This window comes from Phyllostomus discolor, chromosome X, assembly GCF_004126475.2.
Source record: "Phyllostomus discolor isolate MPI-MPIP mPhyDis1 chromosome X, mPhyDis1.pri.v3, whole genome shotgun sequence".
Classification (NCBI taxonomy): Eukaryota; Metazoa; Chordata; class Mammalia; order Chiroptera; family Phyllostomidae; genus Phyllostomus; species Phyllostomus discolor.
The window spans coordinates 25,001,841-25,021,563 of NC_050198.1; the positions used below are offsets into that span (position 1 = coordinate 25,001,841).

The 19,723-nt window shown below is 35.5% G+C and overlaps 1 protein-coding gene across 5 annotated transcripts in view; it reads left to right on the forward strand.

Moving 5' to 3' along the window:
* Window positions 1-19,723, forward strand: part of USP9X (ubiquitin specific peptidase 9 X-linked) — a 131,142-nt gene that overhangs the window by 33,967 nt on the left and 77,452 nt on the right. For all 5 annotated transcript variants that reach the window (XM_036016409.1, XM_036016408.1, XM_028523347.2 and 2 more), the window contains exons 2-5: window positions 11,907-12,160; window positions 16,216-16,361; window positions 18,515-18,594; window positions 19,403-19,515. In XM_036016409.1, the coding sequence (XP_035872302.1) occupies window positions 12,065-12,160; window positions 16,216-16,361; window positions 18,515-18,594; window positions 19,403-19,515 (435 nt within the window). In that variant the 5' untranslated portion in view covers window positions 11,907-12,064. The remainder of the gene's footprint in view (window positions 1-11,906; window positions 12,161-16,215; window positions 16,362-18,514; window positions 18,595-19,402; window positions 19,516-19,723) is intronic.

Here is a 19,723-nt window from a genome sequence, read left to right on the forward strand (position 1 = left end):
CTGTAAACCTGCTTTACCCCCATCCTATATATGTTTTCAAATTAATGTTTTTGTTTTCTTTGGCTAAATATCCAGAAGTGGAATTGCTGGATCATATGGTTGTTCTATTTTGAATGTTTTGATGAACCTCCATACTGTTTTCCTTAATGGCTGAATCAATTTGCACTCCCACTAACAGTGCACAAGGGTTCCCTTTTTTCCACATCCTTGCCACCAACACTTATTTGTTGTCTTTTTGATAATAGACATTCTGCAGGTTTTAGGTTTTGGTTTCTCTTAAGATCGATGATGTTGAGCACTTTTTCATGTATCTGTTGGCTATGTGTATGTCTTCTTTGGAAAATATGTCATCAGCTTATTTTTTTAAATATTTTTTTTATTTTTAGAGGGGGGAAAGAAAGGAGAAAGAGGGAGACATCGATGTGGGGGCCCAGCCTACAACCCAGGCATGTGCCCTATACTGGGAATCCAACCAATGACCCTTTGGTTCGCAGGCCAGCACTCAATCCACTGAGTTGCAGCAGCCAGCGTCCATTTTTTAATCAGATTTTTTTTGCTTTTGTTTTATTTATATTTTGGATATTAACCCCTTATCAGATATATGATTTGTAAATAGTTTCTGCAATTCAGTAGGTTGCCTTTTCATTTTGTTGCCTTTGCTGTGCAAGAGGGTTTTTTTTTGCATGTAAGCCCCTTACTATATCCGTGATTTATAATGTTTCTCACATTTCGTGGGTTGTCTTTTCATTGTCTTGATAGTGCTCTTTGAAACACAAACATTTTTCATTTTGATGGTGTTCATTTTATCTGTTTTGTTGCTCCTCTTTCTGGTGCCATATCTGGAAGAATCTGTTGCTAAATCATAGGTCATGGAGATTTACTACAATGTTTTATCTTAAGAATTTTATAGTTTTTTATTTTATGTTTAGGTCTGTGACCCAGTTTGAGTTCATTTATTCTTTTATTGAGAAGTGTATTTCTATATGTAATAGACCTGATCATCCATTGTGTATACATAGCTTTTTATTCAGTGTATTTAAATCAGTTTAGAGAAGAAAGGAGAAGAAATGCATTTATAAAGTCTTTTTATGTTTTATTTTTTAAAGATTTTATTTACTTCTTAGAGGGGAAGGGAGGGAGAAAAAGAAAGATCAAGGTGCGAGAGATATATCAATTGGTTGCCTTTCCCATGTCCCCAGCTGGGGGGCCTGTCCTGCAACCCTGGCATGTGCCCTGACAGGGAATTGAACCTGCAACCTTTTGGTTCACAGGCTGGCACTCAATCCACTGAGCCACACCAGCCAGGGCTACTGTTTTTATAATTATATAAAAGTGTATATATTATACAATTTGCTAGTGCTTTTCCACTGAGGATTGGGTCTGCAAACCCTTTATGTTGTCATGGAGGAAGTCAATCTCTGGCTTCATTTTTGAAAGACTTTTGGGTCATTCCTCCCCCACCCCAGTACTTTGAATATGTCTTCCCTCTGATTCCATGTTTTCTGATAAGAAATCAGTTTATATTCTTATGGAGAAACCTTTTTATGTGATTGACTCTTGCTGCTTTCAAGATTCTCTTTGTGTTTGGCTTTGACATTTTTTAAAGATGGTTCTCAGTCTGGTCTGTTGCATTTATACCACTTGGAGTTCATTGAACTTCTTGGATTTGTAGATTAATGTTTTTCATTGGGGTGGGGGAATTTTGGGCATTATTTTTTCAAATACTTTCTCTGTTTCTTTCCTCTTCTGGGACTTCATTATGTGTATATGGCAGTTTGCTTGTGTCCCACATTTCTGTGAAATTCTCATTTTCTTTTTCTCTGTTTTTTTCAGCTGCTTAATCTGTCAGTCTTTTAGTTTACTGATCTTTGTTCCAACAGTTTATATCTTCTGTTGAATCACTTTGGTGACATTTTCATTTCAGTTATTGTACTTTTTGACTGAAATTTTCATTTGGTTTTATTAATTTCTAACATCTCTATTGATAGTCTGTTTAAATGTTGCATATTTTCCTTTACTTCTTTTAAGCACAGTTACCTTTAGTTCTTTGAACACACTCATAATAGTTTTGACCTCTTTTGCTAAGTGGTGACATGTGGACCCTCTTGAGGGTGGTTTCTTTTTTTTTTTTTTTTTTTTTTTTTTGCTTTTAATGTTAGTGGCCACAATTTTTTTCCCTTTTTCTACATCTTGCTTGTTTTTTTGTAGGGTAGTTATTTTGTTTTGTATTTTAGTGGGTGTGGTTTATTTATTTATTTATTTAGGTGTAAACTGGACCTTTCATATAATGTAGCAACTTTGAAACTGATTTTTCACTACTTCCTGTTTCCAGGGTCTTGTTATTTGCTTGCTTATTTGCCTAGTGACTGGCTGTACTACTTAGTCTTATTTCTATGTGATTCCTCTTCAAAGGGCACAACCTTAGTCATGCAGTCAGTCACCCTAGGATGACAATGGTGTTATAGTAAGGCTTTCTTTGTGTGTTTCCCTGATAACTCTGTTAAGCTGTCTCCCTGTGTTTGTATCACATGCAAATATTAGTTCCCACTAATTGTTGGCTGATTGCTCTGTTTTAGGTTGTGATGCCCTGGGATTTAATTGCCTCAGTCTGTTTCAATTCAGTTTTTCTCCTTCCAAGGGGTTAATCTTTGAGGTTAGTCTTTGAGGTTTGTTCTTACTCAAGGAAGGCTCTTTTTAGCTGTCTCTTCTCTGGTTCTTTCTGGTAAACTGCTGGCTGGTTTTAAGTTTAGCTTGTTGCCAGCACTCATGGGACATCCAGCCTCTTAATTGCTTACTTCTGTCTCCATTGTTTTCTAGTGCACCTTTAGGCTTGAACTTCCTATACTGTGTTTCAAATAAGTCAGTTCACTTGGAGAGAACTTAAGAGTTTTCTTATGGCTTGCCTCTCCCCCTGGGCCAAACCTTGATACCATTGAATGATTTAATTCTCTCAGAGTGACACTGCTTCTTGAGCAGGTAATATGTGGGAGCAGCAGTCTCTGGTCTTCTCATCTTGTTTTCTGGCATGGAACCTTGGGTCCGTGAGTGAGATGGAGTGTGGGCCATTATTGGGACCACATTACTCCCTGCTGAACCAGGGTCCAGCTTATGCTCCACAAGTGCGGCCTGGATAGAAGAGCCCCAGAACTCTCAGCTGCTTTTGCCTGCATTAGAGCCTTTGCAACTCAGACTTGGGGATAATGAGAAATGGTAGCTCCCTTCCCCTCCTAGGGAAATACCTTGACCTGGGAGCTTGGGGTAAAGAGCCCTGTGTTCTTGGCTGTACCCACCTGGAATGGAGCAGGTGTCTTGCTGAGCTGACTCAAAGTGCTACAGACTCTGTTCTTAACTGAGATATAGTAGGTACTCTTGAATAAGTGTTTTCTTTGCTTGCTATATACCTATATATATTGGTATATATTGCTATATACCAATTTCTTGTTTTTTAAGTGTTCTAAAGACTTTTTAAATAATTTTCATCAGTTATTGTTGTTTTCATCAGTTATTGTTGTTTAATTGGAGAGCGTGCCCACAAAGCTTCTGATGCCACCACCATTTCAGAAGTAATTTTTAATTTAAAAAAATTACTTGTTTTCTACAGCCACTTAAAAATAAATTTGTGTTTGTGAATGCCTTGGAATAAGTGCTGGAGTGTATCAAAGCTTTTATGTATTGGAGTGGCCCAAAAATTCATTTAGTTTTTTTCTGTATGATGGCTCTAGTAGCACTTAGTTGTCTTTAACTTCGTTCCAATTTTCTTAGAATGTATTGTGATAGCTGTCATATCAGCGTACATTAAAGAAAAACTTAGCAGTTTTGGTGATGTGTGTGTGTGTGTGTGTGTGTGTACACCTTTTAATATTGAAGATGGAAGAAAATAAGCAAAATTTTCAGTGTATTATACTTTATTATCTCCAGAAAGGTAAAAATGCGACTGAAACACACACACACACAAATGTTTTGTTGCATTGTATGGAGAAGCTGCTGTGACTGATCAAATGTGTCAAAAGTTATTTGCGACATTTCTTGGTACTATTGACATTTTGGCTAAATAATTCTTTGCTGTGGGGCTGTCATGTATTGGAAGATGTTTGGCAGCACCCCTGGCTGCTACCCACTAGACGTCAATAGTGGGAGATAGTCGACATACTCAGAATATCCAAATCAATAAAGTTATTGATGAAAATGACAAATGAGTCTTTTTTGTTTTATAGAAAAAACTAAATAGACTTTTTGGCAAATCCAATACATATAAAAGCTTCTGATATCCTGATTGTGTGCATACAAGTTGACAGACACTTAGTATGGAGAAATTTTGAATTATATTTGTCCAATTACCAAGCATTTTCTAAATGAATAAATTTCTGCTGCCACAAAGAATTTAGAATGCAGGATGCAGTTGTTTGTTATGACTTCTAGGAAGTTATTCATAGGAAGTGGGAGTGACTGTACATAGTAATTGAGTGACAAAAAGTGGAGGGGCTGTTAATATTAATTATAATAGAATATGGACTTTTAACTCAAGTAATATATTTGAATTTAACAAAGATTAATTAAACATCTTCATTTGCATTAACCTGAGTTATTGATTGGATGTGAGCTAGCATCACACTGAGGAGGGAGTGCTGTGCTTAATATATGCTGCCTTGACTCGTTTTGTGTATAATTTTTCGTAAGTGTAATAAGAATGACAGTCCTGTGCTAATGATAGTGGCAGTGCTGGTGGAGTTTGGAAAAGACAGGCCTTTACTCTTAAGCAAAGACCACATTTTAACATTGCAGGAATACAGCTATTGTGTTTTAGAAGAAAAGCCTGTGGTATGTAGTCATTAGTGATGACATAGAACATTTAACATTGGAAAATTATAAATTAAGTGAAAAACCACAAATTTAATTTTATAAAGTATGTTTCTGTATTAAAAACATTTTGATAGAGTTTATCTTCAAAGTGGGGATATGGTGAGAGTGATGATATTTTTCCCTTTATTTTCCAACATTATGAATGTATGGCATGGAAATTAAAAATGAAGACCCTTGGAGCCTGTACTGGGTTAGAAATCCTGGCTCCACTCTTACTGCTTATTTATTTACTCTGCCCCAGTTTCTTTACTCCTGAAATGGGCCTAATGATAGGCTTGTTTTGAAGAGTAAATAAGTTTACACATACTTAAAAATGGATAATATTGGAATAGTGTCTGACACAAAGTTAGCACTCAAATGTTATCTGTTATAATCACTCAATAAGTAAAATTTTATTTAGAATTTGAAGTATGTCAGCCTGGCTGTGGTGGCATTAAAATTGGGGAATGAGAGACAATGTTGAAAAAATAAGCCTGGGCCAATTGTGAATGACCTTGAATAATAAATAGTTCTAATGTAAAGGTGGAGAGGAGGAAGCCGGTAACTGTTTCAGAGATTAAAGGTTTTGGGAGATTAGTTTAGCATTAATATACTAAACAGATTGGTACTGGGGAGGCCAGCTAGGATTTTGTTAAAATTGGAATCTAGCCTAGAGTGGTAGGAATGGGAGTGGAAAAGGTAACATTGGACCCATCATAAAAGAGAAGTTGATGGAGATGGGAAGGGGTTTGACTTTGTTGCTGTTTTTACTACCGACCCCAACCCCCCATTTTAGTTTTGAGCACCTACCTGTTGTGTGCCAGTGAATCCTTGGGGTTCATTGATGAACAACATTTATAATAGCTTCTCTCTTTCTTTAGGGAGCTTTTATTTTTTGGTAGGAGGAGAGATCATCACACAGATGCTATGAAAGAAAATAGCCTCACATAGGAGTATGTACAGTAAGTCCTCACTTAACACTTTTGGTAGGTTGTACGACTTCACTCAAAATGACTTATATAACTGAACCCAATTTTACCATAGGCTAATTCATACAAACAGGAAGTTCCTTGGGCATCTCATCTACATTATAAGGAAATGATGTCGAGATATTTGAGGGCCTACTGTACTTGATGAATTCTGTCAGGAGAGTTGCAGGCTATTGAAACACTATTGAAAACTAAGCAGATTGCATGTATGAAGGCCCTGGAGGCAGCATGGAGGGACAACATTTTAACGGAAAAGAAGGCAAATTAATTAAACTGGAATTAGAACAAGCTTTGGGTCGGGTAGTTGCAAGTTGAGGCTGGAATTAGGTGTTTGGGTGAGAAATAGTTTGGTTTTTTATTCTGGTCTCTAAAGATTTTTAAGCAGGGCTACAACATGATATGGTTTGCTTTTTATTAAGACTCATAGTGACCATATCTAATGCAAAAAGGTAAAACATAAAACCGAAAGGATGATGGGTGCAGTCTTGACAGTAACCATGCTTTTAAGAGAAAGAACAGCCTTGACCTTTGTGGTTCAGTTGTTTGGGCATCCTTCAGCAAAGTGAAAGGTCATTGGTTCTATTCCTGGTCGGGGCACAGGCCTGGATTGTGGGGGACAGGGCAGGTACCAGAGGCAACCAATAAATGTTTCTCTCTCACATTCTCCCTCCCTTCCCCTCTCTCTAAAAATAAATAAAATCTTTAAAAAAGTTTATTTATACATTTCACATTAAAATATAAATCTATATAATTTAAATATTTCTTCCATATGCTAGTGTATTAATTACAAAATAATAGTTTACCTATGACAGTTGTAATTAAAGTTTTCATTTCGTAGTCATCAGCAAAAAGTAGTGACGTCTAATGTCTGGTGGCAGCTAAGCACAGCTTGTGTTTCTTGCCTCTGGTGAGTCGATTATTTTAAGAAGGGAAAACAAGGGTTATAGATGTCAGGCATAGAAAGGCATTAGAAAGAAAGAAATATAATTGAGTTAATTTTCCTTTGATTTTAGCACATAAAACCAGAATAGGTAAAATTTACATATTAAGGTAATGTCAATGAATGAGTTTTTAAGGATGGTCTATAAAATTGTTTTCTAAGAAACTCAATTCATTTTTGTCTGGTAAAGGAAATAAATAATTTGTTTGGAGTGTTGGGCTTGTTGCTTATTGTGTCTATCCTCAGTCTGTAATGTCAATTCCACAAGACCAGAGAGATGTGCAGTGTAATATTCCCTTATTTAAAACAATTTGGCCCATTGTGGGTGCTCAGCATGCATTTCTTAAATGACTAAGCTTTGAGTTTTTATTTAAACTTTTTTGGGGGTCAAAAAAGAAAAATTTACAAAGAGAAGTAATTCTTGGTGTGCTAGTGTCATATAAATGGACTTGTAGAACATTGTAGTGTGCTGCATAAAAGGAGGGAGAGATTATAGACTATGGGGAACATTTGAGCAGAGGTAGAAAAAGGACTGGGTAGAGAAGGTGCATTCTTCTTTGTCCTGAGGTTTCCCTGGTATTAAGGACCTCCCATTGAAAGCTGCTAGAGAAATTCAGATCGGTAAAGTTTAAAATAACTAGTAAGTGGTTTGCTGCTTATGGAATACTAAGTTACTTAAAAGAACATAATGCCAATCTTTATTCAGGTAAAAGTGAAGCTCTTCTCATCTTGGAGGATGTTGAGATGCTAAGTTTGGGTATGAAAAAAAATGCTGTTTATTCTAAAAGGCAATCTAATAATTGCATAGCAGAACATCCAAGGTGCATTCTGATAAAATTTGAGTGTTGGTGGCGGGGGTGAGAACAGTGACCCTTGTAGTAATGTTTTTTCTAAAAAGTTTTTCTATAGGAAGTGGTTGTTAATTGTATCAAATTTTACATGATTTGAATAATTACTGAGTTTCTTTAGTTCTGTGTAGTATACTGCTGCTTTGGCTTGGTAGAAAGCTTGTTTTTAGCTTGCCTAGGTGTGCCTAAATCTGGTTATGACTCCTGTTAGAGCCTTGAGACTGCTTCTACAAATCAAGTTTAAAGCAATGATTCCAGTTGGGAATCCAGTGTGTTTCTTCCAATCTTTGGATTAAAAAGGGATATTTAAGAAAGTATTAAAAAAATGTTTTCCATTCAAACCTTCCCAAATTATATCTTTTTTTTTTTCTTTTTTTTTAAGATTTTATTTATTTATTTTTAGAGAGGGAAGGGAGGGAGAATGAGAGAGAGAGAAACATCAATGTGCGCTTGCTGGGGGCATGACCTGCAACCCAGGCATGTACCCCTGACTGGGAATTGAACCTGCAACATTTTGGTTCGCAGCCCGCGCTCAATCCACTGAGCTACGCCAGCCAGGAGCACCAAATTATACCTTAAAATATTCATTCTTTAAATATTCAAGAACACTTCATAGTACTTATAAAAAGGGAAAAGAAAGTTACATTAAAAAACTACTGTGTGCTTGGTATTTGCAAAACACCTTTATTAAAATAATTCTCATGGCATTTTTGTGGGTAGCATTAGCTCAGTTTAAAGACCTGGAAAATTTTTTAGAGTGCTTGTTATTGACCTTTAAAATAAAGGTATCTTGTAAATGCCAGAGGTGGGATTTTGAACAAGTTATATATTTGACACGGTAAAACTTTTAATTGATTCGTACCAGTTTCTTACCTAAATCTCCTAGCCTGCCTAGCATATGGAGGAAAACATACTCAATTCTTATGTGGTAATGGAGTTGACTGTTAAAACTAGCAGAATAGAGTATGCTGTGGTGAGACCTGACATACCTGCCCAGCAGTAATGGAAATCTAAAAATGTAGAGAACTTGACAGACGTAGAAGAAATCTACAAAACAAAAGACATTAAGGTGAGACTATGTAAGAGATGGGGATGGCAAGCAACTTGAGGCTTTGCTGATGGAATAGAAAATGATTTACTTCTGTGGTCTGAAAAAGGTATTTCATTATAGGGGGGAGGGGTTACTCACTGCCACCTTTGTTTAAAGGGATAGTCCCCAGGTAATCCACTGAATACTTTTGTGTAGAATCATTTGTCCCCTGACTTTTGTCTATAGGTAGAGGATTATTGGAATACATGTAAATGGGAAAATGTTAAGCATAAATAAACAAAACATGAAAATGTAATTTTAAGATGTTTTAATTCATGTTCTCTGAATGTTAAAGGACTGTAAAACAAGAGAACAGCCAGTGCTGTATATGTAAAAATTTATCCTGGGAAAATATATACAACAAAATTTACTATTTTAACCACTTTTAAGTTCAGTGGCATTAACATTGTTATGCAACCATCACCATCATCCATCTCCAGAACCTTTTCATCCTCCCAAACTGAATCTCTGTACCCCTTAAACAATAATTTCCCATTCCCCACTTCCCTCAAACCCTGATAACCACCTATTTTCTGTCTGAGTATAAGTACCTCGTGTAAGTGGAATTATAGACTATTTGTCCCTCTGTGGCTGGCTTATTTCTTTTTTATTGCTAAGTAATATTCTATTGTATGTATATACCAATTTTGGTTATTCATTTGTCCTTGGGTTGCTTTTTGGAAAGACTTTTTTTAAAGACTGTATTTATTTTTAGAAGGGAAAAGAGGGAGAGAAACATCTCAGTGTGTGGTTTCCTCTGACACGCCTCCTGCTGGGGACCTGGCCCACCTGGCCTGTAACCCCAGGCATGTGCTCTGACTGAGAATCAACCCAAAACCCTTTGGTTTGCAGGCTGTCACTCAATCCACTGTTCTACACCAGCCAGGACTGGAAAGAGCTTTTAAAGAGATAGATGATGCTGGTTTAGTGGACACAGTGATAGGATTAACTCTAGACTTGTTAACTTTTCTACCTGTGCTTTGGTCAAATCACTTAGGGTGTTGGTTTTCTAATTTATAGGAAAATGCCATATTCTGTGTAAACTGTAAAGATTTACCTTAAAAATACCACTTTAGTTTTTGTGTGCCTCAGTGTTCATCCCCCGACCCTCCTGGACTTGCCCCACACTTGGAAATATATATATATATATATATATATATATATATATATATATATATATATATGCATGCTACTTCTCAAACCCCAGTGTTGTGTACCACCCCCTCTACCCTCAGAAGATGGTAGGGGGTAGAGGTCGTGTTTATTGCGTAAGGCTTCTCGAGTAATGCTATTTCCACCTGTTTCTGAATAATTAGCACTGTGTTCAAGACCCCCAAGTTTTGCTTCAGTTCCAGACTTGTACAGTCAATGATTGAGCGAATGTATTCACCCTGCTACCTTCCCCACTTCCCTTTAAAAAGAAGTAGAAAGGAAACCTGACTTGTATAAGCCAAAGAAACTCAGAATTGCCTAAGACAGGCTGGGGTACTGACAGCCAGTTAGTTGTCTTTATGCTAAGAATGAAGAAGAGCGAGATGACAGGAATTTGATTTGTCAATTAGAGCATTGATGATCTATGGATCGGACCTTCTCCCCATTCTCCACCTGCCCCCCATCAAATGTACATCTTCACAAAGCTTTGCAAGTAATTCTATGGGAGTTAATCTTCAAACCATCCCATATACCTCAGTTAACTACTGTGTCTAACCTATCAAAATTGCTTGATGAAAGAGAATGGCAGAAGTGAAAGGGGAGACAGACATGATTTTTTAAGGTTTTTGGAGAAAAGGTTAGTAAGGAAGATTCAAGCATATTTATAGGCTAAGAGCAAGGCATCTAGGAAAAGGTAAAGGGGATGATTGGAGCATTGCCCACTGGTGAAGGTATGCAGTGGGATTTTGAGACCAGGTTGGGGAGCAGAGAGAAGAGATTGGAGCAAATATGAAGTAGAGAAAAACTGAAGTTAAATTGGTTAGCTGATATTTGGAGTGGTAAGAAAATTTTGTTTACATAATTTGTCAGTAGACCCAAAATTGCTAAAGATAGGTAAGTTTCTTCAGGTTTTTAAGATTGTCTACATTGCATAACTTTTGCAATGTAGGGTGTATAAAAATGGAAAACAAAAGTGAAAGGCTGCTCAATCCCATAATCTTTTAATTGGTTTTCCATTTCAAGTATGAAAGATTTTGTATGTTTTTAACCTCATCACTACTTGATGTTATCAGTTGTGAACTTTTCTTTTGTTACACAATTGATAACTGAAACAAAATCTTGTTAGAACCCCATTTCTGTGTTAAGTGATTTCTGTGTTGAGTTCTCAATCTGTTTGTACATTAGAATCAATTACCGGTTAGGTTTTTTTGAAAAGTGCCTAGGGTTGACTCACATGTACTATATATAAGTCATTGAATCTGTAGAGGGGTTTGGAAATCAGCACTGTGTTTTTTAAAGTACCTCAGATGATTTACTATACAGCTAAGGATGAGACCCATTAGTCTAATGAATATAGAATTGAGGATTTGATGCCATTCCCCTGTTACCTTGTCAGTTATATAGTTGGGATCTAGAGCCCTATAGCCCTGTCACAGCTGTGGGAGTTCCTGTGGTCAAAGCCTTACCAAAAGTGGAGTCTTGGTCACGTGACAGAGTCAATTGTATTAGAGTAATAGTATATAGTTTGAACCCTCTCCAAAGAAAATTCCTCCAAAGTTTTAAAGTTTCTGTTAAAACCACTTGTAAGCTTGTTTAAAAATCATTTGGTATCAGTGATGAATGCTACTTGTGCAGTGCTTTCTGAAAAGTTCTTAAAAATCAGATTTTATTACCTTTGTCTTGAGTATATACACTTTTACAGTGTATTTAAGGCATTAGCAAATTGAAGACAGTTTTTGTCATTCCCTGATTGAATCCAAATGAACCAAGTACCTTGGCAATGTCTTTGGAATCCTTGGAGAAAACTGAAACATTATTATATCATAAGGTTATACTTGAATGTTTAACAGTTGATATGCTGTTACCAGTTTATTAAATTGAATATAATATTAATGAAGCTTTAGCTTTTCACTTTTCCATCTCATTTATATAGCAACCTTCTCCTGACTAGGTTCACTGGTAATATTAAGTTTGAACAGTTCCTTAATTCATGGTTGGTTTGTTTTTTAATCTAAAACAAATGTACTTTTTTTTTCTTCTACTTGTAGGTTATGCAATGGTCTGTGCAAGATGTTTTATTCTTGAATTGGAGCTTTCTAAGACTGACAAATGCTGGTACTTCATCTTCTATAAGTGGACTATAATTTCTTTACTCAAGACAACTACATAAGCAGACAAAATTGCAAAGATCTGCCCTGTGTCGAGTATGACAGCCACGACTCGTGGCTCTCCGGTAGGAGGGAATGACAACCAGGGCCAGGCTCCTGATGGACAGTCTCAGCCCCCCCTCCAACAGAATCAGGTAGGACTTTTAAGATACTAAAGTTACATTGGTATGCCTGAGATGGGATGTTTAAATAATAGAGCATGTTCTGAATAATTTGTGAAATAATTTTAAGACTTATTTTAGAAAAGTAAATATGTTACTCTCTTACACAGTAATAAGAAAGCTCGAGTGTTGTTAGATGGTAATGCTTGAGTAATAGTTTTTCTTTTTCTGGTATCTTACACCGTCAGCCATCATTAAAATGATTTAAAACACTGTCAATTCTGGAGCAAAGAACCACATAAGTGTAGCCTGTGGTTAAGGACATGGATTCAAATCATACTGCTTGTGTTGAAATTTTAGCTTTGCACCATACTCGCTTTATGAGTGGGTAAATTACGTAACCTCTAAGCCTCAATTTTTCACCTGTAAAATGGAAATAACAAGAGCATAAGTACTTCATAGAGTTAAAAAGAGTGAAATAATATTCGCAAAGAGTTTAAAATATATTTTAGTATCAAGATTTTATGCTGATTTGTAAACTCAGTGTGATACTCTATGTTCTCTAGATGAATTTGTGTAAGATTTCTGTTACTTCTTCATGTAATTGTTTGCAAGATTTTACTGGTTAACCATTTGGCCTGGGGTTGTATCTGTGGAAAGGTTTTGGAAAAAAATTTTTTCCTTTATTTAATCTAGAGAGAGGGGCAGGGAGGGAAATATTGAAGTGAGAGAGAAACATCGATCAGTTAGTTATCTCTGGCACAGCCCCAGTTGGGAACCAAACCTGCAACCCAAGCTTGTGCCCTGGCTAGGAATTGAACCCACAACCTGTTGGTTTGCAGGATGATGTCCAACCAACTGATCCACAATAGCCAGGGCATTTTTGTTGTTGTTGTTGTTGTTGTTGTTGTTGTTGTTGTTGTTGTTGACGACTGATTGATTCTAGAGAGAGGGTAAAGGAGGGAGGGAGAGAGGGAGAGAAATGTTGATCTGAATGTGGAAAGGTTTTGATTGCACATCCAACTTTTTCTTTAATAGGAAATTTTGTGGTGTGTGTGTGTGTCTGTGGTGATGACATCTCCTTTTTTATTTCTGATAATTTGTTTCCTCTCTCCTTATCAGTCTTTTCTAGGGATTTATCAGTTTCATTAAACCTTCCCCCAAACCAGCTTTTGATTTTAATTTTGGCCCCCTCCCCACTTGTATGCTTTTAACCTTTCGTTTGACTTAACTTTGGATGTGGATTGCTATCTTTTTTCTTATTTCTTGAAATGGAAGTTTAAATAATTGATTTTCAGCCTTTTCTAAAGTATACAGTTTTATATTGGGAAATGTTAATCCAAATAAGACAAACATTAAAACTTGTGGTATGCATGTGAATCAACAAACATGCTGCTTATGTTTAAAAATTATGTTTGTACATATTTATGTAGAATTGTGTGTGGGTAAATTTTTAGGCAAAGGTATTGTTATTGTTGGGTGTGTACTTCCATCTGTCATTTGGGGATAAGCTCTAATTGTCTGGCTGTAATAGATTGGATATTCTCTATTACAAGTATGATAGAGAAGAGCTGTGCAAGCACTCTGTCCCCACTCCCCTCCCTTCCCTCCCTTTCTTCCTCTCTGCCATTTTAGAGAAGTGAGCAAGTTGATTTTAATTTTTTTCCAAATAAGTGTGTTGACTTTATTTCTTTTTTTTTCCAGTTCCCACTTTTAAGACATAAAAGTACTTAAGTATGTGGTCACAGATCTTGGACAGAGTTAAGTCTTTCCTGTATCATAAATTTGTTAGCCAGTATTCAGGTTTCTTTAAATACAGTCTAAGGTTGGATGCCAGATTTCTATTTTTAAACCAGGAGCTAGTAGTTAAAGTTGCAGTATCTTTTGCTTTCTTTTTTTCACCCAAGTTTTATACCTACGTTTTGCATGGATTCCTAATGTCTTTTGCAGTGTTTCTGACTTACATGAACTGACTGTAGACAAAATTAAACCTCTATTCTAACCTTACTTTTTTGAAGGTGTTCTTGATGATTCTTAGAGCTCTTGGGTTTGTGATAGTCAACTTAAAATATATCTACATTATGTTCTCTTCTAATAGATCTTTACATTTTGGAATGTGACTTGTGATTTAAACAACAAAGAAACAAAATAAATTACATTCTTAACTGTCTGTAGAGTTCTTCCTTCGTTTTCTTATTCTTTACTTTTTAATGTTAGAATTTTAGTTATTTCACAAGATTTCACATGATTGGACCAAGAAGGAACTCTATATAGCATTAATCACTTCCCAACTTAAAGCTTTCTTTTGGAATTTCTAAAATCCATCAGACTTTTCCACTTAATATACAACATTTTTTAAACGGGTGTTCCCACAGGGGAATATTTTGGGCTCTGGTATTATATAGTAAAACTCTGTGATACATGAAATAGCCTTGGCAAAGGCACTATGGGTGAACACTCTTGGGTACTGTTGCTGGGATGGTGCAGACTTTTCAGAATGGAATTTGGCAAGGTATATGTCAGTAGCACTAAAAGAAATAGTTCATACTGTTGTAGTAATTACATGTCCAAGATCCTGCTTATCCTGAGCAATGACTGAAGTTCAACACAAAGATTTATATGTAAAAAGACTTATTGCAGCTGTTTATCTTAGCAATAAAAATTGCAAAATACTCCATGTCCCTTAATTTGTTTAATTCATTTAGTATTATATGGCCATTAATCAACTTTTTATTTAAAAAATTCTTAATGATATAGGAAAATACTCACATGTCCAATGGAAAAGGACATAGGTTTAAGTGGATTATCCTGATTTTATTGAAATTTATGCGTACACTCACACATAGAAAGGTTTTTTTTGTTTATAGAATACAGATTGCAAGGAAATAATTTTATATGTTATTGGTGCTTATCTGTTGATGTGGTACTTAATAGGTATTTTAATTGTTACTTTTGTCATTACAGTTTCTGTGAGTATGTACATGGGGTGGGCAAAAGTAGGTTTACAATTGCGAGTGCTCAAAACACAGTTTATTCTTGTACTATTTATTTTCCATATGAACTGCATATGAACAGCTGTAAGACTGCTTTAGCCTACTCCTGTATAATATGTATCAGGAGAAAGTGGAATTTAAAAAAAATAATAAACCAGACTCCCCAAATTGGATATTTCCATTGCAAATATTTCTGTTGAGCTTCTACCACTTAAATTCTGTGCTGTATAGATGTTTTTTGTCTTAAGTCTAGGTCTATAGTGTATGCACAGTGTTTGCCATCTTAAGTATAAAAGTTTGCTGTTTACTTGCAAATTGACTCTATGAGCTCATATATAAACTGTAAATAAACCATATTAATGGTAGTATACCCAGTTGTCTTCAGTATAAGCATTTTACTTATACAACTGTTCAGTAAGTGCGAAAATGATAAGGAAAAGGGCATTGTCTAAAAGAGCCATCAACTTCCAGTGGGTAGAAAACTAAAGAACTGATGAGTAAATATCAGCTTAAAATTTAGATTAGTTAAAATTTAAAAGTGGAAAATACCATCCTTCTAAATTAAGAATTAAGATCCTAAAAGTTTATTAAGCAGTGAAAGTATGTACAGCTGAGGTGAGGGGGGGAAAGAGACATGTACTAAAAAGGAAGACTGGAAAAATAAAATTAGCTATAAGTCAAACTTTTTAATCTATAAAATGTGACATTTCCTATTTGTATAATAATTTCTATCATGGTGGGAAATGTAAGCAGAGAAGCAGTATACATTGTGACTGAGAACACAAACTTTAGAATTAGATCTAGATTCAAATCCTGACCACAGAGTTGGAGCTTTGTAACCTTGGGCTAATTAATTATTGTCTGGGTTTATTTTTTCATCTATTAAATGACAGATCACTTCCTTAGGCTGTTGAAAATTAAATGAAGTTATTTTCAAGCATAGTGGCATGGAGGCTGCCTGAAACATTATAAGCTTACAATGATCATATCTTTAAAAATTGATACTATTCTCCCCTAATTTACATTAGTATTTGAATTATTAGATGTACATACATTATAGAAATCTAAATCTGGAATATTTAATTTTTAATTAAGACTTCATCGCCTGATTCTTCAAATGAAAATTCCCCGGCAACTCCCCCAGATGAACAAGGTCAAGGTGATGCTCCCCCACAGCTTGAAGAGGAGGAACCTGCATTTCCACATACTGACCTGGCAAAGTTGGATGACATGATCAATAGGTGAGTTAGTTGTTGTTGTTTTCTAACGTGCCCATTACACAGGAAAAGCAACCCAAGTTTCTCAATACATATTGATTGGTAGTGGAAAAGAAAAAGAGAAAGTGGACAGGAATATCACAGTAACCACATTGCCTCATTAGTGTCCTTAACATCTTAGTCACTGTCTTTAGACAGGACTAAGGACTTAGAACCTGTGTTTCTTAATGGATTTTTAAAATGAGAGGGAGTTATGTCAATAGTTTTCAGATTGATGATAACCATAGCTGATGTGTTTCTGAAGTAGAACTCTGTGTCATTTCCCCTTTTAAGAGTTTATGAAGATTTTTTTTCCTCACTGGTATGTTAGTTGCTAGGGTTGCTAGATGACTTTAAAACTTTTTGCATTGCCCTGAGGTAAACCAGATCATAAAGAGATTGAGTTCCTCAGAGTCTGCCCCTTGTGAACCCTTGACCAGTCTGAAGTATTTAACTATCTCAGCTCTTCGTTTCTCTTGATCCTTATCTCAGTGCGCAGTTCAGAGTATAAGTTTTCATACACGTAGTACAAACATACCCTTCTAACCTCCTGATTATTTGGAGGAGAACTCTGAGAGAATGAAAAGTTTAAAGCTAGGGAAGAAAAAGGCTTAAAGAAGGTAAGGGAAGGTCATAATTGAGGAACCCCATGTGGCTGTCCAGTTCATCATACTGTGAGCTCTGCTCAACAAGCAAGTGCTAGGGACTTGTGACAAACTCCAAAAAGGATTATAAGGAACACACACACATATTTATATGCACTTGCCTTACTAAGTTTTTTTCGTTGTTGCTTCACTTTTTAAAAATCAGTTAACACAATTACGTATATAATGGCAGGGGTACTAGAATCCCTTTGCATTTTATAAAACTTCTGGTTATGTAAATAATATAATTATGCATTTGTAAACATAGAAATATTATATTGATAAAGTTCTTTAATTTCCTCCTTATGTACATACATCCTAACCAAAAATCAGTATTAACAATCGGGAGTACAATCTTCAGATTATCTTTGCATTTACTATCATGTGTACCATATATATTTGATTTTTCCACAAATGCGGGATTCTTACTATAATACCATTTTGTAACTTTTTTACTTCGTCTTGAATATTTTTCCTATTAATATATTTAACTTACTGTTTTATTGGTATATTTGAAGGGGCATGTTAAGTGTGATTCTGACAGATGCCTATATAGTAATGACATACAATGAATTATAGTCAAACAAAAATTGTATAAAGTTGTTTGTAATGTTTCTGACCATCCTCTATAGCAGAGACATTACAGCAAAAGGTCGTACTATTGGCTTTTTGATACTTGTCTGGTGATTGGTGATTCTTAGTAAAATATACTTGTTGTGCAGACTCTAAGACAAAGTCACGTATTTGCAAATTCTCAAGGGAAGAGAAATAGAAATGGTGTTTTTAATATAAATAAAGAGTGACAAAAGTATACATTTGTTTCTGATAGATATGTGGTCATGGATTACTTTTTGTGAGAACAGGGATTTTTGGAATCCTGGGTGACTTGGATGAGGGTGAGGAGGAAGGGGCCAATAAAGGATCCTAGATGGTTGGGCTTCCACTGGGACTAGAGAAAACACCACCAAGGATGCTTGTCACATTCTTGTTTGAGGGAGGGAGCAGGTCAGGTATCTGTGGAGGGAAGGAGATTTGGAGACTCTCCTCTCACTTAGCCTCCAGGAAGAGTTGATGAACTAGGATGAATTGAGGCAGAAATCAGTCATTGCCACAACTTATTTTCTTCTTCGTCAGGAAATTGAAGACAACTAAGTGGTTCATCATAATGTCTTCTAACCTGAATCCTGAAAGAGTACTTTCCTATGAACCCTTAATAATAGCTTATCCATTTAATTGACGTTAGATTGTTATAGTATTTTTTAATCTATTAAAATAGTTTTTTTCTCTCAAAGCTATATGTTTTGTTTGACAGTTGCTTGTTATTTGTAGAGAAAACAGCACTTAGTCTCACAAAGCAGATGTTCTGCCAAACTTGTTTTAATATTTTAGTGTTATTTTAATATTAATATTTTCATGGTGTAATTAGAATTAGCAACTCATAGTACCTCTTTTAGTGTGCTAATAAATATCTTTTTATATTTTTAAAACTCTTAGGCCTCGGTGGGTGGTTCCAGTTTTGCCCAAAGGGGAATTAGAAGTGCTTTTGGAAGCTGCTATTGATCTTAGTAAAAAAGGTAAGTTTTGATGTTAGGCTTTCCATAGTGTGTGCTACTATGTATCCTGTCACTTCATCTCTAAACACTTACTTTATTTTCCTCTCTTATGAACATTTCATGTATGTTTCTAGACTAGAACATCTAACAGATTTCGTGCCATCGTGCCATGGTTTATCATATATACCTAGAGCAAGGATTCATGTCCTTTGGACAGCCTTTAAGAGTGTGAACTTTCTGAAGTGACACATGAAATCAATAAGCCAGTAAAAAGGAATCTGTTCTTTTTATTTTTGTTGTCCAGAAGTAAAAGCTTAGGTTGGAACTACTCATTTTTTTAATGACTTTGGTCTACTTTAGGTACACCTGACATCTCTTTTGCAAAAGGATGAGTATTGTAGTATTCTCTATTCATTATTTAGGAATTGGATATTAAAATAAATGGCAGTAACATTTCAATTTCTAAAATAGGGTAGCCATGGATATGTTCTAATTATCTGAAGGCATTATCACAATTGACACATGGACAAAAACTAGGGGTGGGGGGTAATGGGGGGAAGGGGGGAGGGTTGGGTGGGTGGGCTGGAATGGGAGTAGGGGAGAGAAAACTACTTGAACAATGATTAAAATTAAAAAAAAGACAATTGTAAAAGTTAATATTTTTAGTACCTTGCTTAAATCTAATAAACTATGAAAATACATTATTAGGTTACAGTTATTTTCTGTTGCTCAAACCTCTTGTTCATATTACCCTTTATTGTATAATTGGACATCATAAGACAACCAAAGAAATGTTTTCTTTACGTTGATTTTTTCCCCCTTTTCTTAGGCCTTGATGTTAAAAGTGAAGCCTGTCAGCGATTTTTTCGAGATGGGCTAACAATATCATTCACTAAAATCCTTACAGATGAAGCAGTGAGTGGCTGGAAGTTTGAAATTCATGTGAGTCTTGCATTTGACTTGTTAAAAATCTGATTTACATAATGATACTTGTGTTTTCTCTTGTTCATACACACATATATGTATATTTGGTTATATATTTGATCTATTGGTTGAATTAAAAGGTCTGAAAATGCAAAATTTTTAAAATCCTTTTTGTAAATTATAATTTCGGTTGAAGGAAGCATGATCATTTATAATGAGTGTGAGA